General features: G+C 43.5%; 1 protein-coding gene across 3 annotated transcripts in view; it reads left to right on the plus strand.

Annotated features, from left to right (window-relative positions):
- The window catches only part of col12a1a (collagen, type XII, alpha 1a), a 367,155-nt gene that overhangs the window by 26,982 nt on the left and 315,055 nt on the right, over window positions 1-25,118 (plus strand). For 2 of the 3 annotated variants that reach the window (XM_073050421.1, XM_073050420.1), the window contains exons 4-8: window positions 10,218-10,361; window positions 12,550-12,606; window positions 15,299-15,562; window positions 19,301-19,465; window positions 22,744-22,917. The exons of the other annotated variant lie outside the window; for it this stretch is intronic. In XM_073050421.1, coding sequence (XP_072906522.1) covers window positions 10,218-10,361; window positions 12,550-12,606; window positions 15,299-15,562; window positions 19,301-19,465; window positions 22,744-22,917 — 804 coding nt within the window. The remainder of the gene's footprint in view (window positions 1-10,217; window positions 10,362-12,549; window positions 12,607-15,298; window positions 15,563-19,300; window positions 19,466-22,743; window positions 22,918-25,118) is intronic. 3 annotated transcript variants of the gene reach the window in all.

Raw genomic sequence — 25,118 nt, forward strand, 5'->3', positions numbered from 1 at the left:
GAAGAAGGCATGTCCTGGGTGTTGGAGGTCCATAGTGATGGATGCCGCCTTCTGGTTGGGCATTTGATTGCTAATTTAATTAGCGTGGCATGTGGTACTATTCTGTGTTCTCTCAACACTATCTTTCCACTGTCTTCCTGTGGCCTTTGATGCCCTGGAGGAGGGTTGAGGGCCTCCCGTTGTGGGGCAGGAGATGTCTGACAGGAAGGGTAGGTGATGTAGCCTTCTGTTGCTAATGCAGGGGCCCTCTGTGCTGCTGATGCAGGGACTTGCGATGCACATGTTGTGCACAGCCACTGCTCTGATTGACTTTATAGTTAACTCACAGAAGAGCAGGGACCAACAGGCAGACATCTTCGGCTTGTTTAGTTGGTATGCTCAAGGGAAGGTGTGCAGTGGAAAATATTTCTTTTTTTTACAGCACAGTAACAGGCCCTTCCAGCGCAATCAGCCTGTGCTGCCTAATTACACCCATGTGACCAATTAATCTACTAATCTGAATGTCTTTGGGATGTGGGAGGAAACCTACATGGTCACTGGGAAGATGTATTGCCACCCTGTCTCTTGACATATTCAGTATTCAACAAGCAGAGTTCTGCTGGTTCCTGAGGGAAAACCGAGCACCTTCAGATATCTCCTATTATCATTTAATCATATATGAATACAACCAAATGAAAGAGCATTCCTCCGGGGCAAAGGTGCAAAAATATACACAGCACATTCAAGATAGCGAGCAAGCACAGAGCCACACAATGTTGCCCAAGTCCCTGAGTGGCATGTCCCACAAGTTAATGATGCCGTTCTCAGCAGTCCGCAGACGAATTCATGCATGCAATCCAATTATCATTCATTCCACTGTTAAGTTTAGCTTATCTTACGTACAGTAAATGCAGCCACACTCAACGATTACTTGCGTAGACTGTTTTATAGGATTGCTTTTATGTTTATGTTGGTTGTGTTCATTATGCCTATTGTGTGTTTTTTTTCTACTGCATTGTATCTGGAGTAACAATCATTTCATTTTCCAGTACACTCGTGTACTGAAGTATGACAATAAACAATCTTGAATCTTGAAACTCCGTTATATCCTTAATGTTCCATGAAAATCCTGAGGATGGAATAGTAATCCAAGCCTTTCTGTGTAAAAAAAACACAGCAGCATTTTTCTGCTAATGAGAGATGTGGAACAATGTATTGCTTGTCTATATTAACTTCCATGCTATTTAAATACAGGTGTTAAAATGATTAATTTGGGCCGACAACCCCTAACTTAAAAAAATATGTCAAGCAAATCGACTTAGTGCACAGCTGTTGTTATCATTGGCAGTTCTTTTCCTCAGGAGTGGCCGCTGGTGGCAGAGGAAGATACATTAGGGGCATTTCAGAAACTTTTAAAGTAGGTACATGAATGATTAGAAAAATGGAAGGCTATGTAGGAGGGAAAAGTAAATTGATCTTGGAGTAGGTTAAAAGCTTAGCGCAATATTGTGGGCCAAAAGGCCTGCACAGTGTTTTACTGTTCTTTGTTCTATGTTCTGTATTCATCACAGCTACTTCTCAGTTGAAGTCGCATTGGCCGTAAGTTAAAATGTTCGACCTTCCTAACCTTATTTCAATATTAAAAATCGCATCCCATTCATTGTATATAACCAGTTCCTTTTCATAGCCCTCAAATAGTGGAGGAACCCAGCAGGTCAGGCAGCATCTGTGGAGAGGAATGAATAGGCAACATTTGGGCTGAGACCCTTCATCTACAATGCTCCTGGCAAATGTCACAAATAGGGGAGAGGGCGACCCTGGTGATCCTCTTGACATCTTTTACAAGAGGGCACCCAACTTGGAGGTATGTGCGGGGGGTGGGGAGTGACAGAGGTAGGTTTTTTACACAGAAAATGGTGGGTACGTGGTGGTGCTAGAGGCAGGTACACTGGGGACACTTAAGAAACTCCTAGATATGCACATGGATGAAGATCAAATGGAGGGCGATGCTGGAGAGAAGGGTTGGATTCATCAGAGTAAATTAAAAGGCTAGTGCAACAGTGTGAAATGAAGACCCTCACTGTGCTGTTGTGTCCTGTGTACTCAAGGGAAGCCCTGGTGTTCACAGAGAGTGGTGGGTGCCTGGAATGTGCTGTCAGGGTGGTGGTGAGGCAAATGTGATAGAGGTGCTCAAGAGACTCTTAGATAGCCACACAAATGCGAAGGAAATGGAAGGATGTGGACATCGTTTTGGCAGAGGGATCAGAAGCAACGAATCATAGAGACACAAACCAGAAACAGGCCCTTCAGCCCATCTAGTTCATGCCAAACCTTTTATACTGCTTACTCGCATCGACCTGCATAGGGACCATAGCCATCCATGCCCCTACCATCCATGTACCTCTCCAAACTTCTCTTAAGCATTGAAATCGAGCTTACATTTATCACTTGTGATGGCAGCTTGGTCCACACACCGTCCTCTGAGTGAAGAAGATTGCCTTCACGCTCCCCTTAAACTTTTCACCTTTCACCCTTAACCCATGAACTCTAGTTGTAGTCCCACCCAATCTCAGTGGGAAAAGCTTGCTTGCATTTACTGTATCCATAACCCTCATTATTTTATTATTTAATTGGTTTGCTCAGCACTGTGGTCCAGAAGGCCTTTTCCTGTGCTGTACTGTTCTATGTTCTAAAATTCTAGCATTCTCAGCTCAGAAAGTATTAACTCAGAGAGCATATATAGAGTAATGCAGTTTGGAAGAAGGGCCTTCGTTCACGGCAACTATTAGGTTAGTCCCATTTTCCCATTTATATGCACAGTACTGATCAAAAGTCAGGCCCATGCAGGTTATATACTGTAACCAGGGTGCCTCAGACTCCAGCACAGTATCGTACTTGTCAATGTGGAGCGGAGAGCGGGTTTGTAAATCTGGTGGGAGCAAAGAATGGTGAGAGTGGGCCATCAATGGAGCAGCCTGGGATAGGTGGCAGAGGAGGAGTGCCAGCCCCGAAATGCCAGGCAAGGTCATTTGATTCCAAACAACTGGTTTACTGAACATTGCGGTGCTTCTCACATCCCCCTCTCTCCCCCTTTTTCCAACTCTGCCCCCTTCCCACTCTCAGTTCACAATGGAGAGCCATATCAGAATCATTTTTATCATCGCTCACGTGTCATGAGATTTGTTTTTCTTTTGCAGCAGCACCAGTACAATACAAAACATAAAATTAGTATGGTACTGTGCAAAAATCTTAGACACCTTAGCTCTATATATATGCCTAAGACTTTTGCATGGTACCGTATATGTGGAAAGTGCTTTGGAGAAAATCTTTGGAAGCATCTGTATTTCTTAGAATGATCTGTCATTAAAGCAGGGAAGAACAAGAGGCAGATAGAGTCGAGATTGTCTGTCCTAGAATGGTCAGTTCATATATGTGTCAACGTCCATCTGCAGAGTAGTAACGGTACAGTGCAATAGATAAAATTACTACAGTACTGTGCAAAAGTTTTAGGCTCAAAATTGCACACAATATTCTGAAATGTTAACAAAAGCTTAACAAAATGTGAAGATCTTGTCTTTAAGTTCCATGGGGATCATCACAATATGGATGTAATAGTTTAGAAAGATCATTTCTAACTCAACATTGGACAGAGTCAGAATCAAGTTTATTGTCACTGGCATATGTCATGAAATGTGTTATTTTGTGGCACCAGTACAGTGCAACACATAAAATATTATTATAAGTTACAATAAGAAATATAAAAAATAAAAAAGTAGTGTAAGAAGAGAGCAAATAGTGAGGTAGTGTTTATGGGTTTATGGACTGTTCAGAAATCTGATGGTGGGTGGGAAGGAGCTGTTCCTAAAATGTTGAGTGTGTGTCTTCAGCCTCTTGTACCTCTTTCCGGATCGTAGCAATGAGAAGAGAGTACGCCCTGGCTGATGTGAGTTCATAATGATGGAGTCTGCCGTTTTGAGGCACCACCTTTTGAACACACCTTTGATGGAGACTAGTTCCCATGATGGAAATCAGTGAGTTTACTGAAAACTCCTGCAATCCTGTACACTGGGCCTTGATGCAACCTGTCAGAATGCTCTCCGTGGTACATCTGTACCAATATGTTGGAGTCTTTGGAGACATACCAAATCTCCTCAAACTCCTTTACTGCATGACATAGAAACATAGGATTTAAATTATTGATGGGAAAGTTACAGGGAAATAGAAAATTCGATGCATATAATCCCATAATTATAAATAGAACATTGAAGGTAAGACAGTACAACACAGTATAGGCGATTCATCTCCTGATGTTGTGCCGACCTTTTAATCTCCTCTAAGGTCAATCTAACCCTTCCCTCTGACATAGCTCTCCATTTTTCTATCATTCACACACCTACCAAAGAGTCTTTTAAATGTTCCTAATATATCAGCTTCTACCACAACCCCTGGTAGTGGGTTCCATGCACCCACCACTCCCTGTGTATAAAACCTAATTCTGACCACCCCCCCCATACTTTCCTCCAATCACTTTAAAATTATACTCGTAGCCATTTCTGCCCTGGAAGCAGACTCTGGTTGTCCAGTTGATCTAGGCCTCTTATCATCTTGTACACCTCCGTCAAGTTGCCTCTCATCTTCCTTCTCTCCAAAGAGACACTCCTTAGCTCGGTCAACCTTTCTTCATGAGACATATTGAGGTTACACCTCAAACAGCACCCAAAACCCAAGACCAACTCCCTTCTTCTGAAGCTAAAGTTGGGATTGCCCGCATGTGAAGCACTTGGCAATGCCTCTGAAACAGGAGGACTCCCTCTGCATATCAGTGCCCAGGCGTGGGGTGAGTTGCCAGCTCTCGGTGCCAACATTTCCCATGCTCTGCCTGGTCTGAAAGTGGGAGGGGGGAGTAAAATTGCCGAAATCATCAATCATGTCTAAGCCTGAAACAGCCACCGGTGGAGCCAGGACTGCCAATGTCTAGACAGACTTCAGGGGATGATCATCCTCTGGAAAAATACTTTGCAGGCCATATCCTGGTAATCACCACTGACGCGAGATCTGCGATGTACTGAGGGACCTGCTTCTTTTCATGGCTGCCTTACATGTGGTCTCCAGCGAGGATCCGCGTGAGCCTTGAGAAGTAATGGAATTTTGGCAGCGTTCCGTCATCGCCCTTCCTAATGCATATTCCTTACAGCACTATGCTGCCTTGTTGGTTGGGGGTGGAGATGAGGGAAGGTACTAATCCTTTCCAGATGTTACTTTTTCCACTGCATTGGCAAAAAAAACACTGAAAGGTCTTCATCGTGAAATGTAGTCAGATGCAAAAGAAAATGATGAGAGAAGCTGTTTGGCCTTTGAATCTCACTGCTCCACGTCAACTCCCTTAATATTTGCACTGTTAGATTTGGAATATTGTGTGTAGCTCTGGTCACCTACCTACAGGAAAGATACCAGTAAGATTGAAAGAGTGCAGAGAATATTTACAAGGATGTAGCCAAGCCTTGAATACCTGAGTTATTTATTTTTTAAAAAATTATTTAGAGATGCAGCATGATAACTAACCCTTCTGGCCTAATGAGTCTGCGATACCCAATTATACCCATGTGACCTATTAACCTACTAGCCTGTACGTCATTGGAATGTGAGATGAAACACACATGGTCACAGGGAGAACATACAACTCCTTATAGACAGCGGTGGGAGCTTAACCCAGATCGCTAGAGGGCAATAGAATTACACTAACTGGTGTGTTACTGGGCAGCCCAAAGTTAATAGGGATAGTTTGGATAGGTTAGGATGTAAAAAGCAGTGACACAGGTAGATAGGGTTGTAAAGAGAGCTTTTGACACATTGGCCTTCATGAATCAAAGTACTGAGTACAGGAGTTGGGATGTTATGTCGAAGCGGTTTAAGGCTGCAGCTCTGCTCAGCTACCTACAGGAAAGATGTAAATAAGATTGGAAGAGTATAGAGAAAATTTGCAAGGATGCTGCTGGGACTTGAGGACCTGAGTTACAGAGAAAGGTTGAATAGGTTTGGACTTTATTCTCTAGAATGTAGAAGACTGAGGGGAGGTTTGATAGAGGTATACAAAATTATGAGGGGTATAGATCAGTAAATGCAGGCATTTTTCCACTGAGGTTCGTTGAGTCTAGAACTAGTCTTAGGTTAAGGGTAAAAGGTATATTATTTAAGGAGAACCTGAAGGTGAAGTTCACTCAGAGGGTGGTGAGAGTGTGGACGATCTATTCATTTCCATAGATGCTGCCTGACCTGCTGAGTTCTTCCAGCATTTATTATGTTGTTCTAGATTCGATGCATACAATGCAGATTGTAGCATTCATAGAGCAGAGTGCATAGACTATAGCAGCACTGGATAAGGCGTTTGGCCCATGACGTTCTGAATCAGAATTTGAATCAGGTTTATCATCACTAAACACGTGTCGTGAAATTTGTTGTTTTGTGGTAGCAGTACAGTTCAATGAATAAAAGATTCCTATGATTTGCCATGGTTGCAATTGGTCATGTGGGTGTAATTAGGTGGTGTGGGCTTGTTGGGCTGGAGGGGCCTGTTATTGTGCTGTATCTCTAATAATAACATGATTAAAATACATAAATTCTGCAAAAGGGGAATAATGAGAAAGTGTTCACGAATTCACAGACACTCTGAAATCTGATGGCAGATCTTGATGCCAATTTATACTAAATATCCTCCTCCTGTGTCTCACCTGTACCGCTCCATTCCCTTCAGATTCATGTGTCTGTCTAAAAGCCTCTTCAACTCCACCAGACTGTCTGATTCCACTACTACCCCTGGTAAGGCATTCCAAGTACCCTCCACTCTCTGCATAATTAAACTTGCCCCTTCCCTTACTTTTAAACTCTCCCCCCCACCCCAAACTTGAAAGCATGTCCTGTGGTAATTGACATTTCTAACACTGAGGTGAAGATTCTGAGTTTTACTGTTAGGTCTCTCCTCAGCCGCTGATGGTCTAGGGAGAACAACCCATGTTTTTCCAACTTCTCCTGATGGCTCATACCCTCTAATCAAAGCAGCACCATCTCTGTCCAGTGTCTGGTTGGCATTAGGCTTCAGCAAGGTCTGAAATGTCTAGAGCCTGGTTGCCATTATGTTCAACAAGGTCCAATTAGACAGAGATGTCCAGCATCTGGTTCCAACAAGGTCTGATTGGTCAGAAATGTCTGGTTGCCATAATGCTTCAGCTTACACAAGTGTTTCTTCAGTTACCTGGCCAGCCTAGACTTTCCCGTCTCAGCTCATAAGTAGTTTGGGGAGCCAACGCTGTCGGGAAACTTCTGGTGTAAGCCGGCTAGCATTTACTGATTGCTTATGGAGTGCTACAAAACAAAAGCTTTCAAATTTCTCCTGCTGGCTTCTGCCATACAAGGGATACCCATACTGAGAAAATTGGCCTTAATCACTCTCCCTTCTTAAATGGGAGGGTGAGCAGCCAGAGGTCATGGTCCCTGTCGTGCTAGTGACATAAGGGTAGCCGTGTGGTCACTCGAGTTGAGTATGATGTTCTCCTAAGCGGTTTTCTACTGGTGGTTCCTCAGGTGGCTGGAGAGATTGAGCTGGGATATACATAGTCTGATAGAGTGTGGGCGAGGGTAAGTGGTGGCTGTGGTGAGTGGTCGGGTCTTTTGGTTGTTCCATCTCTCCTTTCACAGCTGCCACTGTTCTCTGTAGCACAGTACAGATCATTCTCTTGTAGCCCAGTTCCCTCTCAAACAGAGTTCCTTCAGATGCAATGACTTTGTAACTTTTAGGTGTACTGTTGAATCAGGTTGATTTTGATATTATCTTTAATAACCATGTTTTAACCAACGACATAGGCAGGATGGGCTAGGGTCCAGGTGCAGGTTGATGGGGCGCAGAATCAGAATCTGGTTTATTATCACTGACTTGTCATGAAATTGGTTGTCTTGCAGTGCAGTGTAAGACTTAAAGTCGATGATAAATAGGTAGTGCAAAAATAGTGAGAGTAGTGAGGTACTGTTCAACAGTGAGGTAGGTGACTAGGTAGAATGATAGTCTGGCACGGACTAGATACAGTAGGTCAAAGGACTCTGGTGCTCTGTGACTCTATGACCCTATAATAGACCTCAAAGTGGACAGAGGATGAAGTGGATTTGTGCAACACAGGCAGGAGGCTGGGCTGTTGTATCACTGTGACTACTTTGAGTCTACGCAGCTGGATTTTACAAGTTCAAGTTTATTGCCATTCAACCATGGACATGTATATGGCTAAATGAAACATTGTTCCCCTGGGACCGAGGTGCAAAACCCAGAACGTACAGTACACACAGCACATATAGTTACAACTCAGTGCATACAGTCGCAAAATAATATTAGCACAAGTCCCTGATTGGCATGGCCTGAGGATGGTTGGGATGACATAAAGTGCGTGGTGCACGTTCATCTAAGACAGTATGATGTTACTGACATTATCACAATAAAACTAGCAGTTGTATAAATATGTGACACAGCAGCAATAAAAGATGAAGAGTGACCAGTGCAGGATGAGAGTGTGTCCATGAGTTGGGGAGTGATGAAGGGGTGGGGTGATAGCTGGGCATTCAGGCAGGGAGTACATATGTGCTGGGTGTAATTATTCTACAATAGGTGACTGATAATGAACATTCGTTGTGTTATTCTCTCTGTGTTGAAAGCTTGGGTCATTTAAACACAATTCAGCCACTAGAAAGCTGCTAATCTCTCAATAGTTTGACCTTCTACCTCCTCCTACTTCGGGTATGTCATCCAGTGAGGAAGAAACTCTATCCCCTCAATCAACACACACAAAATTCTGGAGGAACTCAGCAGGTCAGGCAGCATTAATGGAGGGGAATAAATGTTGACGTTTCAAGCTGAGACCCTTCATCAGGACTGGAGAGGAATTGGGAAGAAGCCAGAATAAGAAGATGAGGGAATGGGAAGAGTACAAGCAGACAGGTGGGTGGGTGAGGGAGAGGGGATGATAGGTCGGAAAGATAAGGAACTGAAAAGGAAGGAATCTGATCAGAGAGGAGAGTGGACCATGGGAGAAAGGGAAGGAGGAGGGGCACCAGAGGGAGGTGATGGCAGATGATGCAAAGAGAAGTGGAACCAGAATGGAGAAAGGAAAAAGGGGGAAAGGGATGGGGCAAGATTACCAAAAGTTGGAATGTGTGGTTCTGGTAACCCACTACAAGATTGAAACAGTACAGAGAAAATTTACAATGATGTTGCCAGGACTTGTGTGGTCGTCCATCTTTTCTGACAATGACCAAAACCTGTGCGGGAGGAGTTTTACAATGAAAAAGCTGTTGCACTGGGGCAGTTCCACTCTCTCGGCCTCAAAAGTCTTGGTCAAGTGGTATGAAAAATCATCACATCTGGAGACTTCCTTGGCTGTAGTGGATAGCCGTGACGCCTTCTGTGTCTTGTCACGCCCTTCGCTCTCCACGAAGCGTTGCAACATTGCCTTCTTGGCCGTTGGATCTTGTAGTTAATCTCATTAAACCCAGTCCGCCGGAACTTGCTTCTCGTGCTGGTGTAGGCATGTCCTTATCTCACTGGGGTTGGAGGCCCCTGGTTATCCTCACCTGGTTTATTCTGCCTCTTGAAGCAGTGTAGTAGGGTGTCGCATGCAAACAGTTACTTGGAGACACAGGTGAGAGCTGGGTGGCAGGTGGGGCAAATGTGGACTAGCTTCCCCTGGGTGGAGCACGGCAAGCCCACCAGCAGAGGTGCTGCCCTTCCCTGGACACCTCAGGGCGTCAGGACTTGAGGGCCTGAGTTATAGGAAAGGGTTGGATAGGTTAGGACTTAGAAAGTGGTGTCACAGGTAGGTGGAGTCAAAAAGAGAGCATTCTGCATATTGGCCTTCATACTGAGTACAGGAGTTCCCATGTCAGGCTGGAGAAATCGGTGTTGAAGCTGTCAGTTTGAAGGCTACCCATGAGGAGTTGCTCATCCAACCTGAGTCTGGCCTCAAAGTGCCAGCAGAGGAGGCCATGGACCAACATGTCGGAATGGGAATGAGAAGAAGAATTAAAATGGGTGCTCGCTGGAAGATCCCACTTGTTGTGGCAGACAGAGCGAAGGTGCTTGACAAAGCACTTTCCTTTGCGTGCATAGGTTAAACTAACCAGTGAAGTTTGGTGCTTAAGTATCAATTGCAGGGAGCTTTACTTTTGAACATGCTTTCTGATTGTCTTCTGTTCTACTCCAGGAGGACCTGTTAAGGAAAGTGTATTGCCCCGAGGTGCAAGCAAAACAACATTAACGGACCTCAGTCCCAATGTAGAATACAGCGTAACGTTGATTGCCTTTTACGGCTCATCGGAGAGTGACGCAGTTTCTGGTAAAATCACGAGTAAGTATGGGCTGCATTCTGAAAGCTTCCACTCGTTCCTCATTCACACTTTATTTACCTGTGCACAAGGAGCGCTACACAAGGTAATAGACCATAAGATATAGGAACCGAATTAGGTCATTTGGCCCATTGAGTTTACTCTGTCATTTCATCATGGCTGATCCGAATACTTTCTTAGCTCCAATCTCCTGCCTCCCCCTGTGTATCGCTCATGCATTGACCAATCAAAAATCTAGCAGCCTCTGCCTTAAATATACATACAGACATAGCCTCCATAGCTGCCTGATTCACCACTCTCTGGCTAAAGAAATTCCTCCTCATCTCCATTCTAAAACAGTGCCCCTTTATTCTGAAGTAGTGTCCTCTGGTCTTAGAATAGGAAGAGGAGAAGGCCAGTCGGTCCTTCAGGCCAGTCCTACCGTTCCACATGACCCATAGTAAATCTGCCTTGGGTTCAAATCCATTTCTGTACCAATTATTAAAATTAGAATCAGGCTGAATATCACTGACATACAGTATGCCGTGCAATTTGTTGTTTTGCGGCAGCGGTACAGTGCAATACAGCACATAAATACTATAAATACCAAAAGAATAACAGAATTTACAAGAAGTGCATATATATCAATTAAAATAAATTATGTAAGCAGTGGGAAAGAGAACAAAAATAGTGAGGGTGTTCATGGGTTGGTTCATTGTCCATTCAGAAGTCTGATGATGGAGGGGCAGAATCTGTTTCTAAAATGTCGAGTGTGTGTCTTCAGGCTCTTGTACCTCCTCTCTGATGGTAGCAATGAGGAGAGGGCATGTCCTGGGCGATCGGGGTCCTTAATGATGGATGCCATCTTTTTGAGGCATCTCTTTCTGAAGGTGTCCTCGATGCCGAGGAGACTAGTGCCCATGAAGGAGCTCGCTGAGTTTACTACTTTCTGCAGCTTTTTCCAATCCTGTGCGGTGGCCTCTCCAGAGACAATGATGGAACCAGCCGTGGTATACTTGCAGAAATTTGCAAGAGACAGCAAGATCATTGCTTGTATTCTTCAGTGAACTTTGCAGAGATGACTCGATGGGCTGAATGGCCCTATGCTCCTATGTCTTATGGTCTTAGTCTTTGGCATAGAGTCAATATTGGCATATTTGAAGTAATTAAGTCTGGGCTGGTGCTACAACAAAACAAAAGACCTTGTATCTAACTAATGTAAAAATCTTCCCTTCTTCAGAAGTATTTTTAGCCAACCCAGACTGTCACTTGTAAGGACACCATTCCCCTTATTCAGTTCCTCCGTCTCCTTTAGATCTGTTCTCCATAAGGCATAACACACAGAAACAGATTTAAGCTTTCTGTCCCATCAAGCTGCTCTGCCATTCCATCATGGCTAATTTATTATCCCTCTCAACCCCATTCCCCTGCCTTCCGCTTGTAACCTTTGACGCCCTGACCAGTCAAGAAACTATCAACTTCCTCTTTAAATCTACTTCATGATTTGGCCTCAGATTATCCACAGATTATCTACCCTTTGGTTAAAGAAATTCCTGCTTACCTCTGTTCTAAATGGACGACTCTCTATTCTGTGGCTGTGCCCTCTGATCCTAGACCATGCCCCCCCCCCCACCGAATTATAGGGAACATCCTCTCCAAGTTCACTGTATCTAAGCCTTTCAATATTCGACAGGTTTCAATGAGATACCCTCTCATTCCTCTAAGCTTCATTGAGGACAGGCCCAGAGTCATCATAAGAACCTCAGGTGTTAACCTTCGAGTCTTCTCTCCCATTTAGTAAGATCATAAGACATAGGAGCAGAATTAGGCCATTCATCTCATCGAGTCTACTCTGCCATTCCATCATGGCTGATTTATTTTCCCTCTCAATCCCACATGCTTCTCCAGGGCATTCAACATGTCCTCCTTTTGTAGAAATCTGTTCAACTCCAGTTTACAGCACCTACAGTTTCTTTTAAGTTGCTGTTATAAAACCCTGCCTGATGTCCTCATCTCCCTCAGAAAACAAGGTGGTGGTCCTGAATAATTCTTGCAGTGTCAGTGTACTTGCTAATTGCCACCCATTCAGTTCTTTCTAATCCCTTCATTCATTCTCTTAAAGTGCGCTATTTCATGCCCCTCTGCAGTGGCTCAACGATTGAAATCATAATGAACTTATTTGCTGATGCACTTTTTCTATTTCCTTCCCAGTCCAGTCAGCCCGCATACCAACAGTCAGGCCAGAGAGAGTCGAGAAACCTTCCCAGAGTAAGTGTGATATGTTTAAGTCTTCTCACTTCCTTGTCTGCTTGAAGTATAGATAAATCAGTGTTACAATCAGGTTTAATATCACCAGCATATGACATGAAATTTGATGTCTTTGCGGCAGCAGTACTATGTATTACATATAGAAAAAAACTGTGTTTGTACGTATATATAGTGAGATAGTGTTCATAGGTTCAATGCCCATTCAGAAATCATGGCGGAGGGGAAGAAGCTGTTCCTGAATTATTCAGTGTGTGCCTTCAGGCTTCTTTACTTCCTTCCTGATGGCAGCAATGAGGGTAAGGCATGACCTGGGTGATGAAAGTCCTTAATAGTGGATGGCACCTTTTTGAGGCATCACTCCTTGACAATGTCCTGGATACTACGGAGGCTGGTGCCTATGATGGAGCTGAGTTAGTTCACAACTCTCCACAGTGTGCCGTGCTCCACCCCCTGCACATACCTGATGGTGTTGCAGAGAGCTAGAATACTCTCCTTGGTCCATATGTAGAAATTTCCGAGTGGCAACAACAATTTGAAATAACGCCCAGTCGATTGACCCTTCATCAATCTTCCTGTTTGCTGGAGGTCAAAGTCAGCCTGTTCTGGGGGGGGTTTGAGAACTGTGTATGTGCCCGTTGGAAGGAGGAGCAGGGCTTGTTTTGCTGCTGTTGGTTCATTGCTTGTTGTGTAGTGTTTTGTTGTTCTGCCGAGCATTGCGGGCACGTTATGCTGGCGCCAGAAGATGTGGTGAAACTTGTGGGCTGCCCCCCTCCACAGCATATACTTGGGTGTGTTAGTTGTTAATGCAAACGACTAGCATTTCGTCTAATGTCTCGATGTGCATGTGATTAATCTGTATCTGACTCTGATCCTGTTGGAGACAAGTTGATAATGAAATCACTTGGGAATTTAAGCTCTACATGATCTGATAGCGATAGGAGAAATCAGTGGCAAAATTGGGATTGATCAGTGAGCTAGCATGGGCTCAATGGACCAAGTGGCTTTTATTGTAGAGGTTAGATTTATATGTCACATGTACATCGAAGCGTAGAGTGAAACGCGGTGTTTGCGTCAATGACCAACACAATCTAAGATGTGCTGGGGGCAGCCCTTGAGTTTTGTTAGTTTTCTGGTGCCCACACAGCATGTCCACAACTCACTGACCCTGACCCTTATGTCTTTGGAATGGGGGAGGGAACTGGAGCATCTGGAGGAAACCCACACGGTCATGGGGAGAACATACAAACTGTTTACAGCCATCATCAGGAATGGAACCCCTGATCTGTGATTGCCTATGCCATAAAGCATTATGCTAACTGGTATGCCACCTAGCTGTCTGTGTTGTGAGGAATAATGGAAGAAATAAGGAAAATTCCAGTGAGTACACTCCCAGAGCCATCAAATGCTCCTCATATGACAAGCCTTTCAATCCTGGAATCTTGGAATCCTTCTTGTGAACATTCTTTAAACCCTCTCCAATGATAGCATATCCTTTCTAAAATAAGTGGCCCCAAACTACTGACAATACTCCAAATGAGGCCTCACCAGTTCTTTATGAAGGCTCAACATTACATCCTTCAATGGGTGTGCTCATGGGACTATGTTATAGGGAGAGGTTGAGCAGGCTAGGACTTCATTCCCTGGAGTGTAGGAGATTGAGAGGTGGTCTGATGGAGATGTACAGCATGTGAGGCATGGATAAGGTGGACACAAGATTCTACAGACGCTGGAAATCCAGAGTAACGCTTAGAAAATGCTAGAGGAACTCAGCATCTATGGGAAGGAATCAACAGTCAATGTTTTGGGCCGAGACCCTTCATCAGGACTGGGTGAATGAATAGGTTGAGTGCCTTTCTTCCCAGGGTTGGAGAATCAAAAGCTAGAGAGCATAGGTATAAAGCAGGGGTTCCCAACCTGTGGTCCAGGACCCCTTGCTTAATGGTATTGGTCCATGGCATAGAAGAAGTTCAGGAATCCTGGTTTAAAGTGAGAGGGGAGAGATTTAACAGGAAACTGAGGGGTGAGGAGTGATCAGCATATCGAATGAGCTGCCAGAGGAAGTGTTTGAGGCAGGTACTTTAACAATATTTAAAAGTTACTTGGCTGGGTACATAAATGGGAAGTGTTTAGAGGGATATGGCCCAAATGTGGGTGAATTGGGCTTGCTTGGATGGGAATATTGGTCAGCATGGATGAGATAGGCTGAAGGGCCATTTCTATACTGTCTGACTATGACTCTGTGAGTCTCTAATTAAGCTAACAGCGACAGTGTTCCACCCCTTTAAAGATTAGCTTCATTTGTCACAGGTATGTAGAAACTTACAGTGAAATGCATTGTTAGTGTCAAATCCATTCAGTGGAGATTGTGCTGGAGCAGCCTACAAGTTTTACCATGCTTCTGGCATCAATAGATCAGGCTAACAATTTGCTAATCCTAACCTGTACGTTGTTGGAATGTGGGAGGAATCTGGAGCACTTGGAGGAAACCCACTTCGTCACAGACAGAACGTATACATTCCTTACAGACAGTCGTGGGAATTGAATCCGTATCTTATAGCCAGTGCTGTGAAGTCTTGTGCTAACTATGCTGCCCTATGTATCATATGTATCTGCTGTGTGTGCTTGCTGTTTGACGTCCTGTTGTCAATCCACATTATTTCCAGCTGTTAATGACCTCGCTTTGTCCTTCCAGAATGTTCCGCTATTGCTGTGGCTGATTTGGTTTTCCTGGTTGATGGATCATGGAGTGTGGGGAGAGCCAATTTCAATAGGATCAGGGAATTCATCTACTCCCTCGTATCTGCATTCGAGATCGGAGACGACAAGACGAGAGTTGGAATTGTGCAATATAGTTCAGACACAAGAACAGAGTTCAACTTGAACACATACAGTCAGAAGTTGGATGTACTCAACGCTGTGATTGGTCTTCCCTACAAAGGAGGAAATACCATGACTGGTAGGTGAATCCAATCCTCTTCTGCTTCCAGACTGCTTCATGTCTGTTTCACACTGAGAACAGTCAGGTGATTGATGAAGGTAGAACCGTAGATGTTGTCTGCGTGGATTTTAATAAGACGTTTCACAAGGTCCCTCATGGGAAGCTCATCCAGAAGATTAAGATAATGGGATCCATGGTGAGGTGGCCATTTTGATCACCCATAGAAGGCAGAGGGTGGTGGTTGAAAGACTGATTCTAGCTGGAGTCTGCCGTTAGTGCTGTTTTGCAGGGCTCTATACTGTACCTCAGCTGTTTACAATGTATATAAATGACCTGGATGAAAATGTAGATGAGTGGATTATAAATATGCAGATGATATGAATATTGGTGGTGTTATGATTAGCATACTACAGATGACTGGCAAAGAATACAGTGCAATGTAGATCAGTTGCAGATGTGGGCAGAGAAATGGCAGATGGATGTGGAATGTTGCGCCTTGGTAGGTGAAATGCAAAGAGATAGTACGTTGTTAAGGGCAAGACCCTTAACAGTGTTGATGAGTAGAGGGATCTTGGGGTCCAAGTTCATAGCTCCTTGAAAGGGGCTACACAGGTTGATCGGGTATTTCAGAAGGCCTATGGCATGTCTGCCTTTATTAGTTGAGGGACTGAGTTCAAAAGTCTGGAAGTTCTGTTGCAGCTTTATAAAACTCTGTTTAGGCCGCACCTGATGTATTGCAAACAGTTCTGTCCACTAATTATAGGAAGGATGTCAAGGTTTTTTAGAAGGTGCAGAAGAGGCTTACCGAGATACCTCCTGGATTCGAGGGCATGTGCTATCACAAGAGGTTGGACAAACTTGGGCTGTTTTCCCTGGAGTGGCGGAACCTGGGGGAAGATCTGATAGAGGTTTATTAAGATTATGAGAGGCATAGAGAGAGAGTAAACTGACTCTTTTCCCAGGTTTGAAATGTGTAATACCAGAGCATATGCATTTAAGGTGAGAGAGGATAAGTTCAAAGGAGATGTGGGGGGCAAGTTTTTTACACAGAGACTGGTGGGTGCTAGGATGGTGGTATAGGCAGATAGACGGGAGACTTTTCAGAGGCATTTAGATAGGCACATGAATGTGAGGAAAATGGAGGTATATGGACATTGTGTAGGTTGAGGGGATTAGTTTAGTTGGCCATTTGATTACTAATTTAAATGGTTCCTGTCAGCAAGGACCTGCTTCTGTGCTATGGGTTTTTATCGTCACCTGTATGGAGGGAGGGTGAAGTAAGAAGCTGGGAGGTGATAGGTGGAAGAGGTAAAAGACTGAAGAAGAAGGAATCTGATAGGAGAGGAGGTGGACCATGAGAGGAAGAGATGGAGGAGGAGAATCAGAGTGAGATGATTGGCAAGTGAGGAGAAGACAATGGGTAAGAAGGGAGTCAGAATGATGAATGGAACTGGAGAGAAGGGGGAAGGGGGAGAAGTTACCTAAAATTAGAGAAATCAATGTTATGCCATCAGGTTGGAGGCTACCCAGATGAGATATGAGTGAGGCCATGATGACAGAATATGAGATGTTGCTCCTCCAACCTGAGTGTGGCCTTATTATGGCAGTAGGGGAGGCCATGGACAGTCACGTTGGAATGGGAATGCAAAGCGGAATTAAAAGTGGCAGCCTTTGGGAAATCCCCCCCAGCCCCCCCAGCTGTGGTGGAAAAAGCGAAGGTGCTCAACGAATTACCCCTCCCAAGCAGAATAAAGAGTCATGGAGAAAGTGCAGTGCAGACAGACAGTCAGGTCCAAGGTAGACTGTGAGGTCAAGAATCCACCTTATTCTACCAGGGAACTGTTCAATAGTCTTAGAGCGCTGTCCTTGAGCCTGCATTCATTCAGGCTTTTAATATCTTCTTCCCAGTGGGAGAGGGGAGAAGAGAGAACATCCGGGCTACTAGCTGCTTTACTGAGGCAGCGAGAAGTGTAGGTAGAGTCCATGATGTGCTGAGCTGTGTCCATAAGCTCTGCAGTTTTGACAGTTCAAGGCAGAACAGTTGCCGTACCAAGGCGTGATGCACCATTTGAAGTTATCTCCAGTATGCCTGCTAAATATGAAATGGATTTCAGACACAGAGTAACGGTACTGCTGTATTTTATGTTCAGTGCTACTGGCTGGGTGTGTTCAAGTGGAAGTTACAGGAGCAGCTTGAGAATATAATGAAAACTGGGAGGGAGGGAGGTGAGGGGTTACAAGCTGAAATTGAAGCAGGAATCAGAATCAGGTTTAATATCTCCGGCATATGTCGTGAAATTCATTGTTATGTGGCAGCAGTACAGTGCAATACATAACGATAATACTTGCAATTGGCAGTAAGTGTGTGTGTGTTTATACACATATATTTAAAAAGTTAATTAAGTTAATTAATTAAGTAATGCAAAATCAGGAAGAAGAAATAGTAAGGTAGTGTTGAACGTCCATTCAGAAAATGGATGGCAGAGGGAAAGAAGCTGTTTCTGAATTGTTGAGTGTGTGCCTTCAGGCTCCCGTACCTCCTACCTGATGGTAACAGTGAGAAGCGGGCATGTCCTGAGGGATGGATGCCGCCTTTTTGAGGCATTGCTCCTTGAAGCTGTCTTGGACGCTGGGGAGGCTGGTGCCTATAATGAAGTTGATTGAGTTCACAACTTGCTGCAGTTTATCGCGATTCTGTGCAGTTCGCCCCTTCCCCCCACCTGAGGACAAAGGATCAACTTCACTCTCCGTACGCATTTCTATGTATTAGGGATTTGCTGTGCTGTGTGGGTCAGGTTTAAGGTTTAAAGTAAGTTTATATTCAAAGTGCATAGCTGGAGGGAGAGAGTGTGGAGGAAGCAGAGTGGCTGCAGAAGGACAGAGTAGGAGAATGGCGGATGGAGGGATGTTGATTTAGAACAGGCATGAGGAGGAATCCCGTTAGCCAAAGTGTGGTAAATCTATGCAATTCATTGCCACATACGGCTGCGAAGGCCAAGTCACTTGGTTACATTTAAAGTGGAGGTTTATTTGTCATAATATTATATGTTACTGAGAGATCTTTGATGCCCTGATGGAGAGAAGGTAGGAAAATGGGTTTCAGAAGGATAATAAATCAGCTATGTTGGCTTGGTGGAGCAGGCCCAATGGGCCAAAAGGCCTAATTGTGCTCCTGTGTTACGGTCTTGACTAGTAGTGGTCATAGTTTCATGGACCATTCTGAAATCTGATGGTAGAGGAGAAGAAGCTGTTCTTGAATCATTGAGTGTATGTCTTCATGTTCCTGGAATTTCCTTGATGTAGGAATGAGAATAGGGCATGTTCTGGATAGCGAGGGTCTACAATGATTTTGCCACTTTCTTTAAGGCACTGCCATTCTCCGTAAACTCTAGAGACTGTTGTCTGTGAAAATCCCAGGAGATCAGCAGTTTCTGAGATAGTCAAACCACCCATCTGGCATAAACAATCATTCCACGGTGAAAGTCACTCGGATCATATTTCTTCCCCATTCTGAAGTTTGGTCTGAACAACAGTGGAACCTTTCAATCATCTGCATGCCTTTGTGCATTGAGTTGCTGCCACATGATTGGCTGATTTAGTATTTGATTAATGAACAGGTGCAGAGGTGCACCTAACAACATAGCCACCAAGTTCATAAGGAACAGTTGGAAAAGTAGGAAGATATAAATGTCTCATCAGTTTGATTAACCATTGTTCAAATAAATGAATTGAAATTGATTTATTTTCTTTCCAAAGGTGATGCCATTGATTTCCTGATAAAGAATACCTTCACTGAAGATGCTGGAGCAAGGAAATCCTACCCAAAAATAGCAATAATAATCACCGATGGAAAATCCCAGGATCCAGTGTCAGAAAATGCTGAAATCCTTCGCAACATTGGCGTTGAAGTGTTTACTTTGGGTGCGTTACTCTCAATCGAAGCTCTTGCTTTTTTAATGAACAAAAATGCACGTGCTCTCCTCTAAGTGGTTCAGTGGCCTAAGCCTCATAAAGAAGGTGGTTCACCACTATCCTTTCAAGGACAAATCTGTTTGTGAAATTACTTTTGGCTTTAGAAATGATGCTAATGAGGAGTAAAGCAAAATTCTCATTATTTATGGGAGGATAAGATCTATCTGTCTGGTCCTACCAGCATTCTCGTCCATCTTATCCTCGAGATGGCACATTTAGTGTTGTGGTTAACGTAATACTATTATGACACCAGCTGTAAGTTTGGGATTTGATTACCGCTGCTGTCTGTAAGGAGTTTTACATTCTCCACATGACCCTCTTGAGTTTCCTCCAGATGCTCCGGTTTCCTCCCACATTCCAAAGATGTACAGATTAGGTTGAGTATGTTGTGGGCATGCTCTGCTAGTGCTAGAGCCGTGACAACACTAATGGGCTGCCCGGCTCATTTGATTTGACACAAACGTCACATTTTGCTGATGTACTCTTGACAAGTAAATCTTCAATCTATTTCCTTTCCAAACTCAAACCAAAATACACTCAGTGTCCTGTGTGGAAAAAAATTCTGCAATGTGTATCTCACTTCTGGCCTCAGCAAAGAGACCAAGATGTACCTTTAGTCTTAGCTTCAAGAGCTGGCATTTATCTATAATGTCCAAACCTATGCAAGAATGGAATACATCTGAGGAGAACTTCTGGCATGGCGTTCTTCCTCACATCTGGTCAGAATGATTTTCTTCTTATTTGAAGACTTCTTTTTCCCTGCAGCCTCGATCATTTCTCTCTCTCTAATAGAGTCATAGAGAAGTACAGCACAGATATTGGCCCATCTCATCTAAGCCGAACTGTTTAAACTGCCTGCTCCCATTGATATGCACTGGGGCCATAGCCCTCCATACCCCTACCATTCATATATCTATATATCTATACACAGAAGATCCTGGCAATTCTGAACAATGTTTCTCACCCTCTGTATGCCACCTTGGCTGAACACAGGAGCACTTTTAGTAACAACTGCACTGCTCCAAAGAGTGCTATATGAGGTCATTCTTACCCTTGGCCATTAGACTCTATAATGAGTCAACCTATAGCCGGGGAAGTGATGACCTGCTCCTGTTAGACTGTTTGTAGTAACTTATTTTTTATTCTTCCTTACTTCTCTTCTAATATTTATGTCTGTGCACTTGTAATGCTACTGTGACACTGCAATTTCCTTTGGGATCAATAATGTATCTATCCATCTATTTATCTATCTATATATCTATCCAAACTTCTCTTAAATTTGGAAATCAAGCTTGCATGCACCACTTATGTTGGCAGCTTGTTCCACACTCTCATGACCCTTTGAGTGAAGGCATTTCCCCTCATGTTCCCCATAAATATTTCACCTCTCACTTTTAATCCATGACCTCTGTTTGTAATCCCACACAACCTTTGTGAAAAACGTCTGCTTGCATTTACCCTATCTATTACGCTCATAATTTTGTATACCTCTAACAAATCTCCCATCAGTCTATGTTCCAAGCAGTAAAGTCCTAACTTATTCGACCTTTTCTTATAACTCAGGTCCCCTAGTCCCGACAAATTCCTTGTAAATTTTCTCTGTGCTCTTTCAAACTTATTTACATCTTTCTTGTAAGTAGGTGACCAAAACTACACACAATATTCCAAATTAGGCCTCACCAACGTCTAAAACACCTTTAACATAACATCCCACCTCCTGTACTCAATATTTGGAGTTATGGAGGCCAGTGTGCCAAAAGCTTTATTTTCGAGCCTGTGACATCATTTCCAATGAATTATGGACCTGTATTCCTAAATCCCTTTATTCTACCATATTCCTCAGTGCCCTGCCATTCACCATGTAAAAGACTGCTACTCCCGTTTATTCTAACTCCAGATATAACATCTATACTTTGGTTTTTCATGCTTCTCTATGTGAAATTGTCCTATCACAGAAGTAGTATGTGGTGAAACTCCCAAATCTTACTTCCAGAGCAATGCACACAAAACGGTGAAGGAAGTCAGCAGGTTAGGCACACTCCACTCCAGCCCTCACACTCCAATCCTCTCACCTTGCTCCGCCTAGTTTACACTTTCTTTCCCCTCTCTCTTTCGCCCGAAACCAGACACTAGCACTGCGGCGCGCAAGGCAACCAATGGGAAAGGGCGGCTGCATCTTTTGAATGAGCCAATTGCAAACTGGGGTGGCAGAAGCATCTTTTGACCCACAAGAAAATTAACTCTTTGCATTATACCACTGCCCCCTATACTGGTCATCTCATCTCGCCAATCTCCCTCCTGATGCAGTGTTTCCTTCCCCCCAGCAAATGCTGTTTGACCTGTTGACTACATCTAGCGGATCAGTTGTTGCTCCATGTTCCAGCATCTGCAGGCTCTTGTGTCTCAACTATAAGTTTTCAGTAATTTATTTATGCTTGTATTTTTACTTAGAGATGCAGTGTGGAAAAGGCTTTTCTGGCGCTTCAAGCTGCATTGCCAGCAACTCACCAATTTAACCCTAACATAATCACAGGGCAATTCAAAATGACCAATTAACCTACTAACCAGTCCATCTTTGGACTGTGGGAGGAAACTGGAGCATTTGTTCATGATGTGCTGTGACATGGGCGATCATGTTATTTCCATGACCATGATTGTTCCTGGCAAATTTTTCCGCAGAAGTGGTTTGCCATTGCCGCCTTCTAGGCAGTGTCTTTACAAGACTGGTGATGCCAGCAAATATCAGTACTCTTCAGAGATTGTCTACCTGGTGTCAGTGGTCACATATAACCAGAACTTGTGATATGAACCAGCTGCTCCGATGGCTTCATGTAACCCTGTTTGGGGGGGGGGGGGTGTGGTTTGGGCAAAGCAGGTGCTCCAACTTACCCAAAGGTGACCAGCAGGCAGGCGGATTGAAGGAGTGTCTTGCACCTCCCTTGGTAGAGACGTCTCTCCGACCTGCCACCCAGGAAGCTGGAACATCCAGAGAAAATACACCCAGTCATAGGAAGAAAGCACAAACTCTCTTACAGAGGATGCCAGAATTAAACTCTGAACTGTGACGCCCTGAGCTGTGATAATGTCGTGCTAACTGCTGTGCTACATTGAAGAGGCTGCACCTGCAGTACTGTGCACACTTTTGGTCGCCCTGTTATAGCAAAAATGTGGTTAAACTGGAAAGAGTGCAGAGAAGAGTTCAGTAAAGTTTGCATTTCTTTCCTCAGGTATAAAGGGAGCAGAATTAGAAGAATTACAAGCCATTGCCTCCCCTCCTTTGGAGAAGCATGTTTTCAAAGTGGCAGACTTCGACAGGATTCAAGATGTCCAGAATGAGATAATAGGCCGGGTGTGCTCCGGTGTTGAGGAACAACTTAGTGAAATAGTCAGCGGAGAGGAAGGTGAGAACTTTTTTAACAGGATCATAAGAATCAGAATCAGGATTAATATCACCGGCATATTTTGGGAAAATTGTTGGTATGTGCCAACAGTTCAATGCAATACATAATAATTTTAAAAATGTATAGTAATAATGATGTTCTTGCACTACCTATTTAATTTTGTTTTATTAATTTTAGTTCTATAAAAAACTAAATTAAATAAGTAGTGCACGAAGAGTAAAAAAAAAAAGAAGCAACATGTTATTCATGGGTTTAATGTCCATTCAGAAATCTTTTGTCGGGGGGAAGAAGCTGTTGCTGAATTGCTGAGTGTGTGCCTTTAGGCTTCTGTATCTCCTTCCTGATGGTAGCAATGAGAAGAGGGCATGTCCTGGGTGATGGGTGGTGTCCTTAACGATGGATGCCTGCTTCTCGGGACATCGCTTGTTGAAGATGCCCTAGATGTTGTGGAGGCTGGTGCTGACTGAGATGACAAATTTCTGCAGCTTATTTCGATCCTGTGCCGTGCTCCCACCCCTCCCATCCCCAAACCAGTTAGAATGGTCTCCATGGTACATCTGTAGGAAGGCATCTTCCCAGTCATAATTAATATCCCTTGCCAATTCTTTAATGGACGTTTTGCCAGGAACTTATTTACAATCAAGGGTTGGTGGATTGTGCTCTCAAAAAAAGTTGAGAGGAGATTTGATTAGCAATGCACAAGGTCATGGTGAATCCAGGAAACCAATTCTCATTTATGAATGAATCAAGGAGTGGAATACATTGGTTCAAAGTGAATTGGAATTGGAATTCAAAGTTCAAAATAAATTCATTATCAAATTACTTATATGTCACCATATACAACCCTGAGATTCATTTTCTTGTGGGTGTTCCAGCAAATACAAAGAAACACTACAGAATCAATAAAAAACTGCACACAACAAAGACGAACAAACAGCCAATGTGCAATGATAACAACTTATGCAAATACACACAAAAAGGAGAAAAACAAATAAATAAATCATACATCGACAACCTGAATGTTAGAGTCCTTGAGAGGGATTCCATAGGTCTCAATTATCAATAATATTAATTGATTTATGATTGCTACATGTACGGAGATGCTAAAAAATGTTGTTTTGCATTTTTCAGTATTTATGGAACATAGAACATTGAACAGTACAGCACAGTACAGGCCCTTCAGTCCACAACACTGTGCTTAAGAGTTAAATGCCCCCAATATATCTGCCTCTACCACTGACCTGGGCAGTGCTTTCCAAGCACACACCACTCTCAGTGTTAAACAAAAACTTCCTCTGACATAACCCCCCCCTCCACTCACCTTTAAATTATGCCCCCTCATATTAGCCATTTACAGAAACATTACAGAGACATTAGGGACATTTAAGAACTCTTAATAGGTGCATAGATAATAGCTAAACAGAGGGCTATGTAGGAAGGAAGAGTTAAATTGATCTTAGAGTAGGTAAAATTGTTGGCACAACATCGTGGTCCGAAGGGCCATTACGGTGCTGTTCTGTCTTCAATCATGGATAAATAATTTCTGCTGACAAAACGGTCAATTAATTCAAAGTTCAAAGTTCAAAATAGATTTACCATCAAAGTACGTACATTTTATTGTAGGTATACTCAATAAATCAAATAACCATGATAGAATTAATGAAAGACCACACCAACAGGGCGGACTACCAGAGCAAATGACAACAAACTGTGCAAATACAGAAAGAGAGAAAATAATAATAAATAAATAAGCAATAAATATCGAGAACGTGAGATGAGGTGCCCTTGAAAGTGCATCCATAGGTTGTGGGAACATTTCACTGTTGGGGCAAATGAGGTTGAGTGAAGTTATCACATCAGGTTCAAGAGCCTAATGACAGATGATCAAGGTCACTGATGACAGATGATGCTTTCCTGCGGCAGTGTTCTTTGGAGATGTGCTCGATGTGAGGAGTGCTTTTCACATGATGAATGGGTCCATATCCACTACGTGGTCCCAGAACATATTCAAGAAAGCTCATCACTGCCTCTACATTATGAGGAGGCTGAAAATAATTGAACTAAGCACATTTATAGTCATTTCATTCTATAGATGCACAGTAGAGAGCATCATAACTTTCTGCATCACTACTCGGTACAGAAACTGCACTGTGCCAGACAGGACGCATCTACAACAGGTAGTCAGAACTGGCCAATGCATC

Source organism: Hemitrygon akajei, chromosome 7 (assembly GCF_048418815.1).
Source record: "Hemitrygon akajei chromosome 7, sHemAka1.3, whole genome shotgun sequence".
In the NCBI taxonomy this organism is placed as follows: Eukaryota; Metazoa; Chordata; class Chondrichthyes; order Myliobatiformes; family Dasyatidae; genus Hemitrygon; species Hemitrygon akajei.